Here is a 19,086-nt window from a genome sequence, read left to right as displayed (position 1 = left end):
ATGCTTACTGGGTAAGTGGCATTATCCTTCCCATCCTCATGTCTACGATGATTCTAGCAGGACCGTGTACACAGTGTCTTCAGATCTACATCTAGGGTGACTATTGCAGGTCGAGGAGCAGCTGAGGGGGGTCGTAGTCCTTTTATGCACTCAGAGTGACACTGTAGGACTTCACGACCCTCCCCTGGCATCACAAAAACAATGAATATTGAGAGACCTTGTGCACCCTCTATCAGGCTCTACGACCGTCATGACTATTGGAGGACTTCATAGCGCTTTCCTTCAAGATTGAACATTGATGAACAGCACTGAGGGCTTCATACACCTGCTCTTCAAACTCATAGACTCAGAGGGCTGTGGACAAAAGGACACGGGCCCATAGAGAGCTGTGGACGCACAGACATGGGCCCCATAGAGGGCTATGGACACAAGGACATGGGCCCCATAGAGGGCTATGGACACAAGGACATGGGCCCCACAGAGAGAGCTGTAGACACAAGGACATGGGCCCCATAGAGAGAGATGTGGACACAAGGACATGGGCCCCATAGAGAGCTGTGGACACAAGGACATGGGCCCCATAGAGAGAGAGAGCTGTGTACACAAGGACATGGGCCCCATAGAGAGAGAGCTGTGTACACAAGGACATGGGCCGCATAGAGAGCTGTGGACACGAGGACAAGGCCCCATAGAGAGCTGTGGACACAAGAACATGGGCCCCATATAGAGAGAGCTGTGTACACAAGGACATGGCCCCCATAGAGAGAGAGAGCTGTGTACACAAGGACATGGGCCCCATAGAGAGCTGTGGACACAAGGACATGGGCCCCATAGAGAGCTGTGGACACAAGGACATGGGCCCCATAGAGAGCTGTGGACACAAGGACATGGGCCCCATAGAGAGCTGTGGACACAAGGACATGGGCCCCATAGAGAGCTGTGGACACAAGGACATGGGCCCCATAGAGAGCTGTGGACCCTAGGACATGGGCCCCATAGAGGGCTCTGGACACTAGGACATGGGCCCCATAGAGGGCTCTGGACACTAGGACATGGGCCCCATAGAGAGCTGTGGACACAAGGACATGGGCCCCATAGAGAGCTGTGGACACAAGGACATGGGCCCCATAGAGAGCTGTGGACACAAGGACATGGGCCCCATAGAGAGCTGTGGACACAAGGACATGGGCCCCATAGAGAGATGTGGACACAAGGACATGGGCCCCATAGAGAGATGTGGACACAAGTAAACAGCTGTGTATACAAGGACATGGCCCCCATAGAGGTAGCGAGCTGTGGACACAAGGACATGGGCCCTATAGAGAGCTGTGTACACAAGGTTATTGGCCTCCTAGAGAGAGAGCTGTGTACACAAGGACATGGGCCCCAAAGAGAGCTGTGGACACGAGGACAAGGCCCCATAGAGAGCTGTGGACACAAGAACATGGGCCCCATAGAGAGAGAGCTGTGTACACAAGGACATGGGCCCCAAAGAGTGAGAGCTGTGGACACGAGGACATTGGCCCCATAGTAAGCTGTGGACATGAGGACATGGGCCCCATAGAGGGAGAGCTGTGGACACGAGGACATGGGTCCCATAGAGAGCTGTGGAAACAGGATATGGGCCTCCTAGAGACTGTAGCTAAATGAATACAATGGTGCCCTCTAGTGGTGAGAGGTAGGAATGTCATGCTGACCACTCTTCTCTTGCAGGTGACCCTGGATACAACTGCACCCCCGGGAGCAACTAATACACCCCCTAAAGTGCCACCTGCAGCCACCAGCTTCCCAACCAAGTTCAGCCCCAAACCAGCCAGCTTTACCCCCAAGGTGCCGCTGGTGGACCCCCCTCCCCCCCTGCCACCACAGCCCTCGCCCTCTGCCCCCTGGGCTGCTCGCCCCCAGCAGAAATTCGCTCCAGTGCAAGTGCCAGTAATCTCCAAGTCCCCTGTGCCAACACCCCCACATGCCCCAGGGCCCACTTCTGCCCCAGTGCCCCCTGCCCCAACACCCCCTTCTGCCCTAATGCCTCCTGCAGCCCCTCCCCTCCCAGCTCCTGTGTTGAATCCCACAGCTCCAACTCCATTCCCCCCTCCAGTGGCTCCACACTCTGGCCCCCCTACCTTTCAGACGCCTCCAAAGTTTGGCCCCGGGCCCCCGCAGTTGGGAGCCAAATTCTCCGGCTCCAGCGGCACAGGTCCCGCTAAATCTGCTGTCGCCCCTCCTGCTCCTGGTCACTCGGTGAAGCCACTGCCTACCGGTGCAGCCTTCTCCTCCCCAGCCGCACCCTCCCTTCCCAGGGGCCCCTCTCAGGTCCCCGCAGCCTCAGGGCCCACAGCCAGACCCGCTCCTGCAGCGCAGTCCCCGGGATTCTCCTACGTCCAGCAGAAGGAGCGCCCGATGGTGCAGGAGAAACCTCGTCCACCCGTCCTTGCCCCAGATCCTGCCCTCAACACGGTAAGAAACATGGAGTCTGGTCATCAATTATGGGGTTTGTCTGTGGGTGTTTGACTCCTGCATCCGAAGGTCAGTGGTGACTGGTCTACCTTCCAGTGTCGGACTCCACCATGTGATGATCCATGATGGGTGATCTGCCCCTGGGTACCTGAGGCAGTCATGTGCAAGTGTTGATGGTGTGTGCTCTGTTTGCCTCTGCCTCTGGTTACGTGGCTTCTCTCTGTGCGCCTCCGGTGGGTGCTTTGCTTATGTGTCTGAGCTAGCTGGTTTGTCTGTCTCTCTGAATTGTGTGCCTGAGCTGGGTATTTGCTTGTGTCTGAAGTGGGTGCTTTACTTGTGTGCGTCTAAGGTGAAGGTTTATCTGTGTGTCTGAGATGGGTGCTGTACCTTTGTGTGTTAGTAGTAGGGGCTTTATATGTGTCTGAGGTGGGTGCTGTACTTGTGTGAGTTGAAGGTGGGTACTTTGCTAGTGTGTACCTGAGGTAGGTGCTTTACTTGTGTGCGACTGTGGTGGGTTTTTTGCTTGTATGTGTATGAAGTGGGTGCTCCGCCTGTGTATGTCTGATAGTGGGTGCTTTTCCAGTATGTATCTAAACCAGGTGATTTGTGTGTCTGAAGAGGGTGCTTAACTCGTGTGTTTCTAACTAAGGTGTACGGTTTATCTGTCTCTCTGAGGAGGGTGTACTACTTGTATGTGTCTGATGTAGGTGCTTTCCTGTGTGCGTCTAAGCTGGTATTTTGCTTGTGTGTCTCTGAAGTGGGTGCTTTACTTGTGTGTTTCTAAGGTGGACAGTTTCTGTGTTTGTGAGGTAGGTGCTTTACTTGTGTGTGTCCAAGGTGGGTGCTTTATTTGTGTGTGTCCGAGGGGGGCTTTACTTGTGTCTCTCTGAGGTGGCAGCTTTGACAGGATGTGTCTGAGTTGGGTGCTTTTCCTGAGAGTGTTGGAGTTAGGGACTTTACATGTGTCTCTGAGGTGGGTTCTTTGCTTGCATGTCTCTGATGTGGGTGATTTGTGTTGTCTGAGGTAGGTGTTACATCTGGTTGTGTCCCTTCCCATTCCTATCCACTGCATCTGCCTTGAAATGAACATTTGCCCTGTAGACTAATCAAGTTTTGCAGCAGGAAATCTTTTTTGGATTCTAGTGGTTGGTCTGAAATAGTGTTTTGGCCTTCTGTTTTTCCTCTTTTTTTTTTCTCTTCTTCTTTGTGAGTGTATTTGGTGGTAAGTCCATCCCTTGAGTAATGTCCGAGGCGCCCTGGAACAATGGAGGAGCTCCGAAGATTCTTCAAATATCTGCAGAGAACAAAAAGAAGACTGGGAAGGGGACCCCATTGCTGAGGAACACCGGGCTGGAGAATGCAGAGGAGAGGGACCGATGAGAACCATGGAGAATACTCTTTTTAAGTTCTGTCCAAACTGCCACCCCAAGTTCCATGCAGAGGGATTCGCATGAGGTCAGCAACTGAGGCCTGCTCCAAGCCAAATTCGTACCAAAGACTCAACTTGCACACCGCATCCCTGAAGGACCTGGGTCTCTCCAGCAGCCACGACAAAAACATTGAAGCACAGGAGGAGAGCTGGATGCCATAGGAACGAAAAAGCATAAGCTGTAAAGAAAGTAGTGAGGAATGCAAAAAGACCAAGTGGAAGGTAACCAAAGACCCCGAAGGCCACCTCAACATCGAAACACTCCACGACGGAAGGTTGGCACAAACACAAGGAGCCGTATGGGTCCCAACCAAAGGACACTGATGGGGGCAAGCCTCGATGCCGGCAGGCGTAAAGGAGATGAGCTGACTGCTTGAAGAGGAAACCCTACACAATGACCAAAATGGCAACACTCTGGCAACGTAAGAGAGTTTAATGACTCCCTCAAGACATTCCGTATTTCCTTGAGAGAAGATTTGCCAGACATAGAGGCGCCATCGACTCCATAGCCACATGAGGAAGAACAGGAAGAACTCTTCGACTACGAGGAGGCAGAATCTAGCATGATGGATTAATCGGGCCAGTTCAACAGCCAGTGTCAGGATTTTAACGCTGAATCCACCGAGGAAGGAGTCGAGAGCTCGCCCTCGAGGCCCTCATCCCCGGATGACCTGTCCATGTACAATGGACTTATAAAGAGGGCGGCAGGTACATGTGAGGTCCAGCTAGAAGAACAGAAGGAGGAATCATGCTTCCTCCGACAAACCCCGATGCCACCATTGATAGCAAACCTATACCTGCCCATGCTCCCAGCATCCAAGACCAGGGCATGACAGCCTTCAAGGAACCTGCTGCAGCCAGGTAGGTTACTCCTCTGTGGAGAAAAAATATAAGCATTCCACTCATGACCCCCAGTACTCCAAGGGGAATGTACCGGCAGACTCCATCATAGTGGCCACAACCAGAAAAAAGGTGTAATGCCCCCAGTTCAACTGGGCGACCACCACAGAAGGAAAGCAAGAGTGGGTGGGAAGATGAACAGGGAACAAAAATACCTGAAAGAATGCAGACATCCACACGCTTCACAACCTCGGATTTACCTTAAAACGATGAAAAATAATCTCCACTCCTGGAGCAGGTGAAGGTGTTCCTGGGGGGAGCACTGAGGACATCACCAGTAGCAGAGCATACACTGCTGTCCCGGAAGGGGCAGTCTCTGACCATGATCAGTGAAGCTGATGGGCATGATGGTGCCATGTAGTCCCCTCATACCACATGCGAGAGTGCACATGCGACCTGTACAGGAATGGATCTACTGCTGATGGTCGCAAGCCACGGGGACCTGGGAGGATCTAGTGGTTGTCACATCAAGGGGTCAGAAGGACATAGAATGGTGGAACCTGACAATCGTGAACATATGGCGGCAATACAAGCTACCAGCTCTCATGAGGCCTTAACAATGGATGCGTCCAACAAGGACTGGGGAGCACACATGGGTAATCTTAAGGTTGGAGGTCTCTGGAGCCCTGTAGAAGCTGTGAAGCGCAAACTATTTGGAACTAAAGACAGTCTTCCCAGCGCTGAAGGGACAGACCGTTCTTATACAGACAGACGAAAGAACTACTATGTTTTGCAGCGTGAATCTTTCTGGATTCACTATGCTGTGCATTATTCCGCCATCTAGTGGTTGGATCCGTGTCCTTCGTGACGCCGACGCCATCTTCAGATTCTTTTTTCAGCCGATGGGTCTGGATCCTCAGTGAAAGAGCTCCACAAATTTGGAGAGAAGTCATCGAAAATCTACAGGAAGATCGAGAAATCACCGTAGAACATACCGGATTACAAGTCAAGTAAGAACACGACGAAATAGGAGAAGGAACATCGAGAATTTCGACGGAGAATGCGCACACAAGGAGCTCCCTGGGCCCGGTGATGGAAAAAACTCCCTTTAAATTTTGCGCCAACTGCCACCACAAGTACTCGCAAAAGGACCAACACCCGGTTTGCAATCTCTGCCTGCCGCTCGATCATCGAAGCGAGGACTGCAACGCCTGCGCGGCATTCATTCCAAAAACACTCGGAGTAAGGGAGAGGCAAAGGCAAACTACAGCATGCAGGGGCAGGGGACCCCTCCATCGCTCTGAGATTTAGGACTCTCCAGTGGAGAAGACCACATCGCCGAAGGACCGGAGGATGCCATAGTCGAGGTCAAAAAGAAAACTCCGAAGGAGGTAAGTCGTCGAACCCCAGGCACTCCACTGATACTAGCAGAAGTGAGTCAAAGTCCTCGAAAGGAGCATTGCCGTCAAAACACTCGACGTCCACAACTGTATCCAAGGACAAACATCCAGTCAGTCGGTCCCTTCCAAATGGACTCCCAGACGGTGAAAACCCAAGAAAGGGGAAAGGCGTTTAAGAGCAGTTATGAAAAGGATGCTTCGACGTCGAAAAACGAAGGGCTGAAAGCAGCTACGACTTTGACGTCGACGACTACAAAGAGAAAAGCCAAAACCCTCGATGCCGAACACGCCGCCCAGATGGAGAAGAAAAAGAAAAGGCTCGAGGCAGAGATGGCAAGCATCTTGCAAAACAATAAGGACTTGGACGAAAAAATGAAAATGTACACTATACCGTCGAATCCCGAAGCCAAAATGTGCGTTGAGGAAATTCAACCACTGATGACACCGGAACTGGGTGAGGAACAGGAGGAGGAAGTGCTGTACTACGGCGACTCCGAAGGTGAGGAAGACTAGCAAACTTACCAGGGCTAGACATACTCGGAGGCGCAGGACTAGCAGTGGCAGGAGCTCGACACCGAATCACTGGAAGAAGGGGTAGATTCTTATCCTTCGAGGCCTTCGCCGCCAGATGGCATTGGGATCGATAACCAGGTCATCAAAACAGCTGCAGACACATATGGAGTGCAGCTAGAAGAGGAGAACCCGAATCCTGCTTCCTCTTAGAGACTTTGTTGCCATCACAGACAAGAAGTCAGTTCCTACCCATGCTCCCAAGTGTGCTGGACCATGGGAAGGAGACCTTCAAGGAACCGGCTATGTGTAAAGCAGTAACCCCAAGAGCTGAGAAAAAATATAAGCACTCTTCTAAAGACCCTATGTATATTAAGGGATCAGTACCTGCAGATTCAATTATTACATCCACGGCTAGGAAGAGGGCAAATATACCCACAAACACAGGACCACCTCCAGACAAGGAGAGCAGGAGAATTGACCCGATGGGTAGAAAGATGGAGAGGAGTGCGGCGATCCAATGGTGCATCGCCAATTCCAATGCGCTCATCAACAGGCACGCATACCAGCACTGGGAAGAAGTGGGCGAACTCCTAAAACACCTACCAGAGAAGGGCGAGCCACCTGGTAAAGGAGGGAAGAGGAGGGAAAGAACATGGCAAATGCATGTCTGAAATCTGCCCTAGACACAGCGGAGACATAAAGCAGGCAGATGATGCTGGGAATAACAAAGGAGACATGCCTGGCTGAGGATTTCGGGCTTCAAGAATGAAGTACAAAATAAGATACCCCACACACCCTTCAACGGGAAACAGCTTTTCGGCGCTCCAGTTGATGAGAAACTGAACCAGCTCAAAAAAGAAGACCGCTAGGTCCATGTGGGCACTGCAGTTCAGAGGAATCGGAAGGGGAACACCTTCAGGAAGACCAACGGGTGGGGGGAATTCACCAACCTGTAGCACAACACCAATCCTTTCAGCAGGGTTACCAAGGAGGTAACCAAGGACAACAGCAAGGACGGCAGCAGCAAAACTGGCAGTACCAGCCCGAGGACAATCCTTTCGAGGGCGCGCACGAGGAAGAGGAAACGGACAGAGAGGGGGTCAACAACCCTCATCCAAGTGACTCCTCAGTAGGGCCAATGCACACCCAGTCTACATCTCTAGGGGTGCAGCAAGAGACAACACAAAGACACCGATACCACTGCTACACTGGGTACTAAACAAATGCAGATTCAGCAACATGACGCTAATACTGACAGCACCGCAGTGGGCCAGACAAACCTGTTTCTCACAGATTATGGAGATGGCACAAGCGCCTGCACACAGGTTCCCCACAAGAAAGGACCTGTTAACAATGCAGAACGGAAGAGTGCTACACCCAGAGCCAGAGAGCCTCGGCCTAGCGGCATGGCTCCTGAAGACTTGGTTTGCCCACCTCAAACTACCAGCAAGCACAATGGCGGTGCTAAGAGAGGCAAGGAGGCCTACCACGAGGAAGTGCTACGTAGCAAAGTGGAAAAGATTCTCCGAATGGTGCATTAGGGAGAATCTACAGAGCAGGATTACCAAGGAGTCAACAATACTGAAGTACCCAACACATCTACTACAAAATAAACTAAGCTACACATCCCTATGGGTGCACTTAGTGGCGATAGTGGCTTACACAAGAGGAGAAACGGGGAAGAGTTTCTCCACCTCCCAAGTAGTGAAGAGATTTCCAGAAGAGGCAAAGAGGATCGCACCGCCAAACAGAATGCCACCTCCGGCATGGAACCTCAATGTAGTGCTGACCCAATTAATGAAGGGAGCATTTGAGCCTATTCATAAAGCAACACTGCAGATGCTCCCGCTAAAGAACGCCTTCTTAGAGGCTATCACATCACTATGAAGAGTGACCGAATTAAAAACGCTCACACTCCAAGAGCCCTACCTACAAATACACAATGACAGGATCGTCATGAGAACGGACCCACATTTCATGCCAAAGGTGGTGGTTCGAGGCATGTGGGCTGCTGAATTCATATCTGTGCATAGATCGCCGCCTAGTGTTGGGTCCGGATGTTTGCACGTTGTTGTCCTGGAAGAGTCTTCGAAGTATCCTGGGATAGGTGACTCCTCCCCTGGACTACAGTGCGCATGGGCATCCTCTCCATCCTCAGATTGTTTTTTTCCGCCATTGGGTTCGGATGTGTTATCTTGACTCAAGTTAGGAAAATCTTTTTTCAGGCCAAAAGGCCTTTAGTTCGCGTCGGTACTGTTCTCGATCGGTATCGATATTATCTTTGTTAGTTTACTAACTTCCAGAACAAACTTTAGCATCTTACCCGACCGTCGATTCGACATTAACGATGGAATCGAGGACACCATTCAAGAGGTGTCCGGTATGCAATGCGAAATATCCCCACGTCGACGTCCATCCGGTGTGTAACAAATGCCTTTCACCGGATCACGACGAATCTACATGCATGGCCTGTGCCAGATTTCGATCCAAGAAGACTCTACGGAATCGACGAGCGGCGAGACTCGAGGCGCAGCAAGCGGCACCGGCCCCGGCCGACATCTTCAACGCCGAGACCGAAGATGTCGAAGAAGTGGAGAACCTACCCTCCAGTCCCGTTTCCGAACATGACTCCGGATCGGAAGACGTCGACGAAACACTCTTTCGCAGAGATGAAGACGACACCGAGGTAGGAGACTACAATGAGGCCTTAGGGGCCGAAGAGAGTAGCTCCGGTGACGAGCAAGGCCTACCCGTTCAGACTGAAGAAAGCCCAGTGCAACAGTCTATGGCTCCGGTCGAGGGATCGCCTTCGGGCCTTACCCAAGACCTATCCCGCAGTTCTTCGGCCCCGCCCTCGGGCCCGGCCTCGGACATTCAGCGGCAGCCATTAATGCCCAAAACGGCTGGTTTCCCTTCTTCAAAACCGAAACCGAAAGCTGTATTGGTTCAATTGAAACCGAAAGTGGCGCTGGTCGGATCGAGGCCCTCCACACCTTCGACGCCAGCAAAACACATCGGCACCGAGCGCACCAAACGAGACTTCGGTCCCGAACTCGAAGCGGCCGACGTCGGAGTCGACATAAGGAAGAAGGCCTTCGGTACCACCAAACCTGCTCGGCTCCCGGCACCGACGCAATCGACTCCGACCCCAAAGGTCAAACAGCCTGCTGCGTCTCACACCGCTTCCACGGCGACACCAAAGCCACACTCATCGAAGAAGTCGACGGCCATTCCCGCCCCTCGACTCGATGACCCACCGGCGCCGAAAAAATCCACGACCGCCTCAACAGAACCGGTCGGTGCAAAAGACTCGAGGGCGCTCCAGACGCGACCCATTGCTGCGCAAAGCACCAAAAAGAAAATGGTCCTCCAGGACACGTCGGGCTCCGAACCAATTAAAGCTCCAGCAGCCTCTTCGACACCAGCCAACATTACTTTTGGCCTGCCACCATCCACGACCCCGAAACTGTTCCAAATCAGGACACAGGTGACCCATACCACTATAACGCCTCCCGAACGCTCTGCGGAGACGTCTCCATCGCATCTAATCGACGCCGGCAGGATGATTATCCACAAACGGAAAATAACTTCGGAGCCGGCTTCGGACTCCTTCAGGATTCCACTTAAAAGAAAGCTGCCTGTGGCTTCAGAACCAGTTCTTTACGAACCTTTCCACTCACCCTACCAGGATCCACAATCCTTCTCTCCCACACACTCCGACACGGATGCGTTGGTGGACTACATGGGTGACCAAGTCCCCTACCCCGGAGACATGGACCCTGACGGCCAACAGGACCCTGATCAAACTTGGGATGACTCTGTGGACCCAGGTGCACCTATGGATGCACAAGACCCGCAACTCTATGGAGCAAAAACATCTCCCACAGAGGACACGGCAGCGTTTAACGCTCTAATTGAACGTGCTGTGGCCAATCATGGGGTGCAACTTCACTCGGACACCGTCGAGGACGACTTTCTTATGGATACTTTTGCATCCTCAGAAAGGAATATAAAAACTCTACCCATGCTGAAGGGTGTCCTCAAACCAGCCAAGGACATCTTCAAGGAACCCACCAGGGCAAGAGTGATAAACCCCAGGATCGACAAGAAATACAGATCAGCGCCTGGGGACCCTACTTACATCAGAGGCCAATTACCTCTGGATTCCATTGTCGTTGCGAATGCTCGCAAGAGGGCACACTCACAAACAGGTGACGCTCCTCCCCCGGACAAAGAGTCCAAGGTGTTAGAGACCTCTGGCAAACGGGTTGCCGCCCAGGCAGCCAACATATGGCGCATTGCCAATACTCAAGCACTCCTCGCTCGCTACGATAGAGCGCACTACGACACATTAGAGCAACTAATCCAACATCTCCCTGACCAATACAGAGAAGGTGCAGAGATCCTCATCAGGGAGGGACAGCTCCTCACAAACGCATCCATCAAGTGCGCGCTGGATGCCGCTGACACAGCTGCCAGGGCCATAAACACTAGCGTCATGCTGCGACGACATGCCTGGTTACGAATCTCCGGATTCAAACCTGAGGTGCAAAACAACATACTCAACCAGCCTGTCAACCCCGACTATTTATTCGGCCCGGAGGTTGACACCACCCTAGAGAAAATAAAGAAGGACACGGACACTGCAAAGTCCATGGGGGCTCTCCAGACTCAGTCCTTTCGGAGCGGCTCCTTTCGTCGCCCCGGAAATAGAGGAGCAGGTAGAGGACAGGGGTCACAGCAAACATGCAGCAAGGGCAATACACAAACCACCTACGATAAAAACACCCGGGGTGGATTTCGTGGCTCCAGTACAAAGGGCAGAGGACGCGGCTACGGCAACACCAGGTCCTCCCCCAAGAACAAGCCGTGACGCCCTCTCCCTTCCTCCCGACCACATAACACCTGTCGGGGGAAGGCTACAAAGGTTCCTGTCCAAGTGGAACTCCATCACCACGGACAGGTGGGTCAAAGATATTGTCAAATACGGTTACGGTCTAGAACTAACCTCCACTCCACCCACAATAGCTCCAAAAAACCGTCCTATGTCCTCAGAGCACTTAACGCTCTTACAGCATGAGGTGCAAAGTATGCTTCTAAAAGGCGCAATAGAGGTCGTACCCGTCCACGAGCAAGGTACGGGGGTGTACTCCCTGTACTTTTTAATACCGAAAAAGGACGGGTCACTCAGACCTATATTAGACCTGAGACCCCTAAACAGATACATTCTTTCCGAGCATTTTCACATGCTCACTCTACAGCAAGTCCTCCCGCTGCTCAAGCAGGGAGACTTTCTAGCCACACTGGACCTCAAGGATGCGTATTTCCACATACCCATTCACCCATCGCACAAAAAATACCTCGGGTTCACTGTTCAAGGGCAGCACTACCAATTCAAAGTCCTTCCCTTCGGCGTGACAACGGCACCACGGGTGTTTACAAAGTGCCTAGCTACTGTGGCGGCACATCTACGGAGACAGCACATACACGTCTACCCTTACCTGGACGACTGGCTCGTTCAAGCGAAGTCAGCCCAGCAATGTGCCAGCCACATGTCCCGCACCGTTCACCTCCTTCACAGTCTGGGGTTCTCACTAAATTACCCAAAATCCCATCTACAGCCCGCACACGTACAACAGTACCTAGGTGCGACTATAGACACTCTGGCGGCCACAGCTCAGCCAAATTTGGTGAGAATCAACAGCATGCAAATGCTGATTTCAAAGTTCAAACCACAACACTCCCTTCCCGCGCGAGTGTTCATGCAGTTGATAGGCATGATGGCCTCCTGCATCTTCTTAGTCCCCCACGCGAGACTACATATGCGCCCGCTTCAGGAGTGCTTAGCACGTCAGTGGAATCAGGCTCAAGGACAGTTGAAAGACCTAGTGTTGGTGAGCGGTCGGTCATACAACTGCATTGGTGGAATCCACAAAACCTTTGCAAGGGCCGACCGTTCCAAGAGCCTGTCCCACAGATAATACTGACGGCGGACGCGTCTCTCCAGGGATGGGGAGCTCATGTACTCCATTACACAGTGCAGGGACTATGGACACAAAAACAAAAGAAGATGCACATCAACCTTCTAGAGCTGATGGCAATCTTCCTCGCTATGAAAGCATTCAAAGTACACTTGTGCAACAAAGTCAAGTTGATCCGGACGGACAACATGACTGCCATGTACTACATACAGAAGCAGGGAGGAACACACTCTCCACAGTTGTCTCATCTGGCTCAGAGCATGTGGAAGTGGGCCATTCAAAGGAACATGTTCCTCATGGCAGAACACCTCCCCGGCAAGGACAACCAGATGGCGGATCTGCTCAGCAGACACAGCCACCAGATGCACGAGTGGGAGTTACACCCATCAGTACTCCAACCGTACTTCCAGCAGTGGGGTCATCCAGAGATAGACCTATTCGCGGCAAGCGAAAACGCAAAATGCCAAAGCTTTGCCGCCAGGTTCCCACATCCGCAGTCGCAGGGCAATGCGATATGGATGAACTGGTCCGGCAGATTTGCGTACGCTTTTCCCCCAGCACCACTGATACCGCTGGTGGCACGCAAACTGCGTCAACACTCACTGACGCTCGTCCTGGTTGCTCCAACGTGGGCACGCCAGCCGTGGTACACCACCTTTCTCGAACTTTCCGTGGTGCCGCATCAAAGGCTGTGGGTCAAACCCGAGCATTTGACGCAGAACCATGGAGAGATTCAGCACCCAGATCCGCAACAGCTGAACCTGGCAATCTGGCTCCTGAAGTCCTAGAGTTTGGCTACCTAAACCTGCCACCTGACTGTATGGACATCATTAAGGAGGCCAGGAGACCCACTACCAGAGCTTGCTATGCAGCAAAATGGAAGAGGTTCGTCATTTATTGCAATAATAATGACATTAACCCGCTAGATGCATCCATCCAAAACATTATTTGTTACCTATTACACCTATACCGATGCAATCTGGCGTACACCTCTATACGTGTCCATTTGACCGCAATATCAGCCTATCTACAGACCAGGCAGCACCTCTCTCTATTCAGAGTGCCTGCCATCAAAGCATTCTTGGAAGGACTCAAACGAGTCATTCCACCAAGCCACCCACCGGCTCCGATGTGGAACCTCAACTTGGTCCTCACACGCCTAATGGGTCCACCCTTTGAACCTCTACACTCATGCGAGATTCAATTCCTTACCTGGAAAGTAGCTTTCCTAGTAGCGATCACTTCTTTGAGAAGAGTTAGTGAACTCCAGGCACTAACCGTTCAAGAGCCATTTATACAGGTTCACGCCAACAGGGTCGTTCTACGTACCAACCCCAAATTCATGCCAAAGGTGGTATCGCAGTTCCACATGAATCAAACCATTGAACTGCCCGTTTTCTTCCAAAACCCACAAACTGTCGCAGAAAGGGCACTCCATACACTAGATGTCAAAAGGGCCCTCATGTATTATATCGACAGGACCAAACCCTTTAGGAAAACACAACAACTTTTCGTTGCCTTTGCCCCACACCACAAAGGTAACGCTATCTCCAAAGCAGGAATAGCCAGATGGATCGTTAAATGTATTCAAATTTGCTATCAAAAGGCTAAACGCACATTAACGATTCCCCCACGAGCCCACTCAACACGTAAGTTAGGGGCCTCCATGGCTTTCCTGGGAAACATTCCTTTGCATGATATATGTAGAGCAGCCACCTGGTCCACTACACATACATTTACCAAACACTATTGTGTAGATGTACAATCAAAACAGCAGGCAGCTGTAGGACAGGCTGTTCTCAAAACTCTTTTTCAGACCGCTGCAGCTGGCACTGGTAGCCGCCGCTAATAAGAGGGCACTGCTATATATTCTATGCACAGATATGAATTCAGCAGCCCACATGCCTCGAACTGAATATGCTACTTACCAGTATGCATCTGTTCTTGGCATGTAGGGCTGCTGACATTCATATCGCCCTCCCTCCTCCCCGGCGCCTGTAGCGGCTGCAGCACTCAGAATTACTGTATGGCATGGTCATCACTTTCTAGATCTACTCCATCACTGCCACAATGGCGAAAAACAATCTGAGGATGGAGAGGATGCCCATGCGCACTGTGGTCCAGGGGAGGAGTCACCTATCTCAGGATACTTCGAAGACTCTTCCAGGACAACAATGTGCAATCATCCGGACCCAACACTAGGCGGCGATCTATGCACAGATATGAATGTCAGCAGCCCTACATGCCAAGAACAGATGCATACTGGTAAGTAGCATATTCATTACTGCTCCACATTAATCAAACAATACAAATACCCTTTTTTTTTTCCAAAAACCATCCACAAAAACAGAAAGGGCGTTACACACACTGGACGCCAGGAGAGCAGTGATGCGCGACATAGAAAGGACAAAGGAGTGCAGGAAAACAAAGCAATTCTTTGTGTCTTTTGCAAGCAGTTTTTCGGGACGACCAGTTACCAAAAATACCATTGCACGATGGATTGCACAAGCCATACGATTCTGCCACAAGCAAGCTGGCAACAGTTACAAGGCGCAGCTCAAGCTCACTCAACAAGGAAGAAAGGAGCAACAATTGTGTTTCTAGCAAACACACCTATCCAAGACATTTGCCAAGTGGCAACATGGTCTTCAGTGCGTACTGTGTGGATATTCAGATGACCAAAGAAGCGCAAGTGTGTGTTCGCTAGAAGGTCTTACAGCACATATTCAATAACCAGCGCTCTTCTTCCACCCAGCCACCACAGTAAGGACAAACCGCTACAAAGTCTATGCACAGCATAGTGAATCCAGAAAGATTCATGCTGCAAAACGTATAGTTTCTTAGCTGTCTGTGTACTTTTGCAGCTTGAAGACTTTCTGGATTCACTAGCGATCCTACCCTCCTCCGCCAGAAAGATGAGACGGGAGGAAAACTATTAAGACAGAGAGACTATTAAAGGAGAAAAGAAAAAAGAATCCGAAGATGGCGACCAAAGGTGGGAGCTTCCAGTGGAAGCGCGTCGATGTCACGAAGGACACCAAATGGTGGGATGTCAACGCCCAACTGGGCCACGGGAAAAAAAAGAGAAGAAATACAACAATTCTGGACCCAACCACTAGATGGCGGAACAATGCACAGCAGAGGGAATCCAGAAAGACTTCAAGCGGAAAAACTACACCGACAGGCAAGAAACTATACGTTTTGTCTTAACAAGTAGGGGGGAGGAAAGTCATTACCACTATTAAAACTAGCACCGGAGATATGGAAGTGGGCGATCCAATGGAGCGTGACCCTGGTAACAAATACACCTTCCCGGGAAGCAGAACATGGAAACGGACAGACTGAGCAGGCAAGAGAACACCTCCTATGAATCTGAGATAACGCAGTAAGTACTGGACAGCGTGTTCAGACAGTGCCCAAGATCACCCCCTAATGCAACCTTCCTTCAGACCACCTTCCTTCTTGCATCTTCGTGGAGCTCTATTTTCTCCACAGTCTGCAAGGCACTTCCGACCTCCAGGGCGAAAAAAAAGAATCTGAGAGCTAGCACACACACAAAGGGGGGTCGCAGCTGAAGCCAGAAGGATCTAATTTCACACACACACCCATTCGAGAAAAAAAAATACAAGAGAAGTAGCACTTTCCGACTCCAACCACTAGATGGCGGAAGATGTGCATATTATGGGAATCTAGAAAAGTTCAAGCTGCAAAACTATCATTACCAGTAGGTAACTCGTTTCTTCGCAGCTCCAGAACACCCAAAATGCTGAAACTTCGCATTCAGGTTTCCATGACGACAGTCCGAGGGGAATGTCCTGTTGATAGAATGGTATGGGAAATTTGCCTATGCCTTTCTACCGATTCCCCTGATCCTAGGGGGACTGGACAAGGCCAGACTGCCAGGAACGTATCCTACTAATCGCCCCACAAAGGATATTGTGCTGCAAAACTAAATACTTAGAAGGTCACAAAAGCGAGACCTATTGGCTATGCCAATGCTTGTTGAATACAGCTGTTGAAATAAACTTTTCAGTAACTTGTGGCCCTTTACTCTTTTGGAGTTTACTCTCCTACCAGCCAAAAGCCAGTACAATTTATTCGACTTGTAGTTTATATTTAATCATGAAATACTTTGAAAACAAAAAGATCGGCCTCTTACATATCCAACTAAATTGTTGAATTTCTGCCAGACAGTGACATCAGTGACCTTATTTTTTTTTTTTTTAAAGTCCTGATAAAGAGTGACAAACTGAGATTAGAGGTCAAAACATTCAAACTCTTGCTAATTTATACTTCGAGTATGACTCTAGAGATAGTCCTCTAAAAGTGAGCTATTTTGTGTTCTTCTGTATAATTTGGTTAATATAATATTTAATATCCGTGTAGCTTTGGAATCTATATCCTAAACACAGCAATATAAAATGTCTTGATCTGCTGGAGTCCATTTCTGGCCATTATAAACCACTGAATGTTTTTGATATTTGGTTTAAGGGTGAAAGCCAGGGTGACACTAAGCACCTCTTTAAATGAGGTAAACTTAAACATGGGCGAGATACTTGTCTGAGAGACGAGACTCAAAACTGTTTAGCAGCCCACATCGGACCGATGTCATTGGTTAATTATAGGTTACAGCAGGGCTTTAAGAGGTATGTAAAAACTGGGGGTTCCTCGGGCGTGGCTGATGAATTTAAGGGCGTGGCTTAAAAACACCTAACCTAAAAGTCTGTGCTCAGCATAGTGTGCCGCCTGTCTGGCATTTTGCTGCTTCTGTCCTTGTGTGTGTGTATAGGTGTGTGTGTGTGTGTGTGTGTGTGTGTGTGTATGTGTGTATATATATATATATATATATATATATATATATATATATATATATATATATATATATATATATATATTACAACAAGTAACTTAACACCTTCAACAAGCCAGGACTGTTGGTTTTGCCAACGGTTCTTAGTTGCATGAGATAAATAAGCAACAACTATGACTTCGTTCGTTGTATATAATATTGAAAATGCTTCAGTGCTGAAATGATGAGACTGTGAAAGAACTGTAACGAGGCTGGTACAGTAGACATGTCCATAACTTTACCCCAGAAAGGCAAGCGTTCCGGACTAGCCGATCGGTCTGCACATTAGCACACTGCATGTAGAGTAGCCCTTTACTGCCCGTGATCACTCCATCTCAGCCCAGATTAAGTGTTTACCCCCAGACTGCTGTCTTCAATGACCTTTCAAGGACACAAGATGGGCAATCCATGGGCGGAATATTGAAAAGGTTAGCGGCACGTGCAAATCTGTCATTGGCGATCGTGCGGCTCGCGGAGAGATTAGCGGCAGAAACAACCTTAAGAGCCTCATTAGTGGGGAGAGAGGAAAGGGGGGCAAACTGGAGCAGGGAGAGGAGCAGAGTGCATACGGTAGGGCTTGTCCCCGAAGGGGCTTAGGGGGTGCTAACCAGAGCTCGAGTGCCTCTCTCGCCCCCACGCACAAGCACAGGACCTCATTGGTATGTGACATTTATTAGCTGCTATAAGCAGCTTCCGAGTACACATCAGCACAGGAAGATCCTGTATACTAATGCTGCACGTGCAAGAGGCGGGATGAGGGTACACTGTGTGCGCGTGCGCTGAATGAGCATGACGAGGAAAGCCACATGGCACCTCTGCACATAAGCGCGCGCCCGCAAGCTGTAGGCCGGCCTTGTAGCATTTTTTGAGCCCTCACTAAAAGTCTCGCCAGACCAGCGCATGCGCCCGGTCAGGCGAGACCTAAAAAGGAAAAACAGAAGGACAACGCACAATTCCAGACCCAAAAACTAAATGGCTGAATAGGTGCACAGCTAGAGATTCCAGAAAACTATTCAGGCTGCAAAACTACTACTGGTAAGTAACCATTCTGTTTTGACTCGCTGCATTTTAGTAATCCGTTCGCTCCTCTGGTGCCTGAGTGTTGGGCCCTGTTGAAGAATGAGTGTGATTTAGATTTGTGCCAGCAAGTCATAAGGAAGTGTAGAATACCCAGGTGAACCCTCCCCCCCCCCCCCCCCCCCCCCCCCCGAACCACGCACTGAACCCTCCGAAGGAGTGACGTGCATGCACCGGAGATATGTTGGACAGGTCACACCTGGCAGAGACTGCGAGAAGAAACCACACAGGCTGCGGAGCAGGAATCACAGAAGCCACCCCAGGGGCATGCGTGTCTGCGCAGGTCTAGGGCTGTACAACAAAGGGCTTGGGGAACAACTGTACGTAAACATTCTTACAATGTACAGCACAAAGTCCTGGGTGTTGGTTTGTAATCGCACCGACACAACCCACGTCATCTGCAGGGACGTATGGCTGTGGTAGCTTCCTGTAACTTCACCGACCCTTAAACTCTTACCATGGCAGAGTGAAATTAGCACCAAATAGGGCGAGCCTAGCTGAAGGGCAGGGCGAGCCTAGCTGAAGGGCAGGGCGAGCCTA

At 50.6% G+C, this 19,086-nt stretch overlaps 1 protein-coding gene across 3 annotated transcripts in view; it reads left to right on the top strand.

The window, feature by feature from the left end:
• ZYX (zyxin) overlaps nt 1-19,086 on the top strand; it is a 158,073-nt gene that overhangs the window by 99,304 nt on the left and 39,683 nt on the right. For all 3 annotated transcript variants that reach the window (XR_014966999.1, XM_085620342.1, XM_085620343.1), the window contains exon 5: nt 1,714-2,457. Coding sequence is in view for 2 of the 3 variants with exons in the window: in XM_085620342.1 (XP_085476468.1) it covers nt 1,714-2,457 (744 nt within the window). In the remaining variant the exon portion in view is untranslated. The remainder of the gene's footprint in view (nt 1-1,713; nt 2,458-19,086) is intronic.

The sequence above is a fragment of the Triturus cristatus genome, chromosome 7 (assembly GCF_964204655.1).
Source record: "Triturus cristatus chromosome 7, aTriCri1.1, whole genome shotgun sequence".
Lineage (NCBI taxonomy): Eukaryota > Metazoa > Chordata > Amphibia > Caudata > Salamandridae > Triturus > Triturus cristatus.
This window is presented reverse-complemented; position numbering and strand designations above follow the sequence as displayed.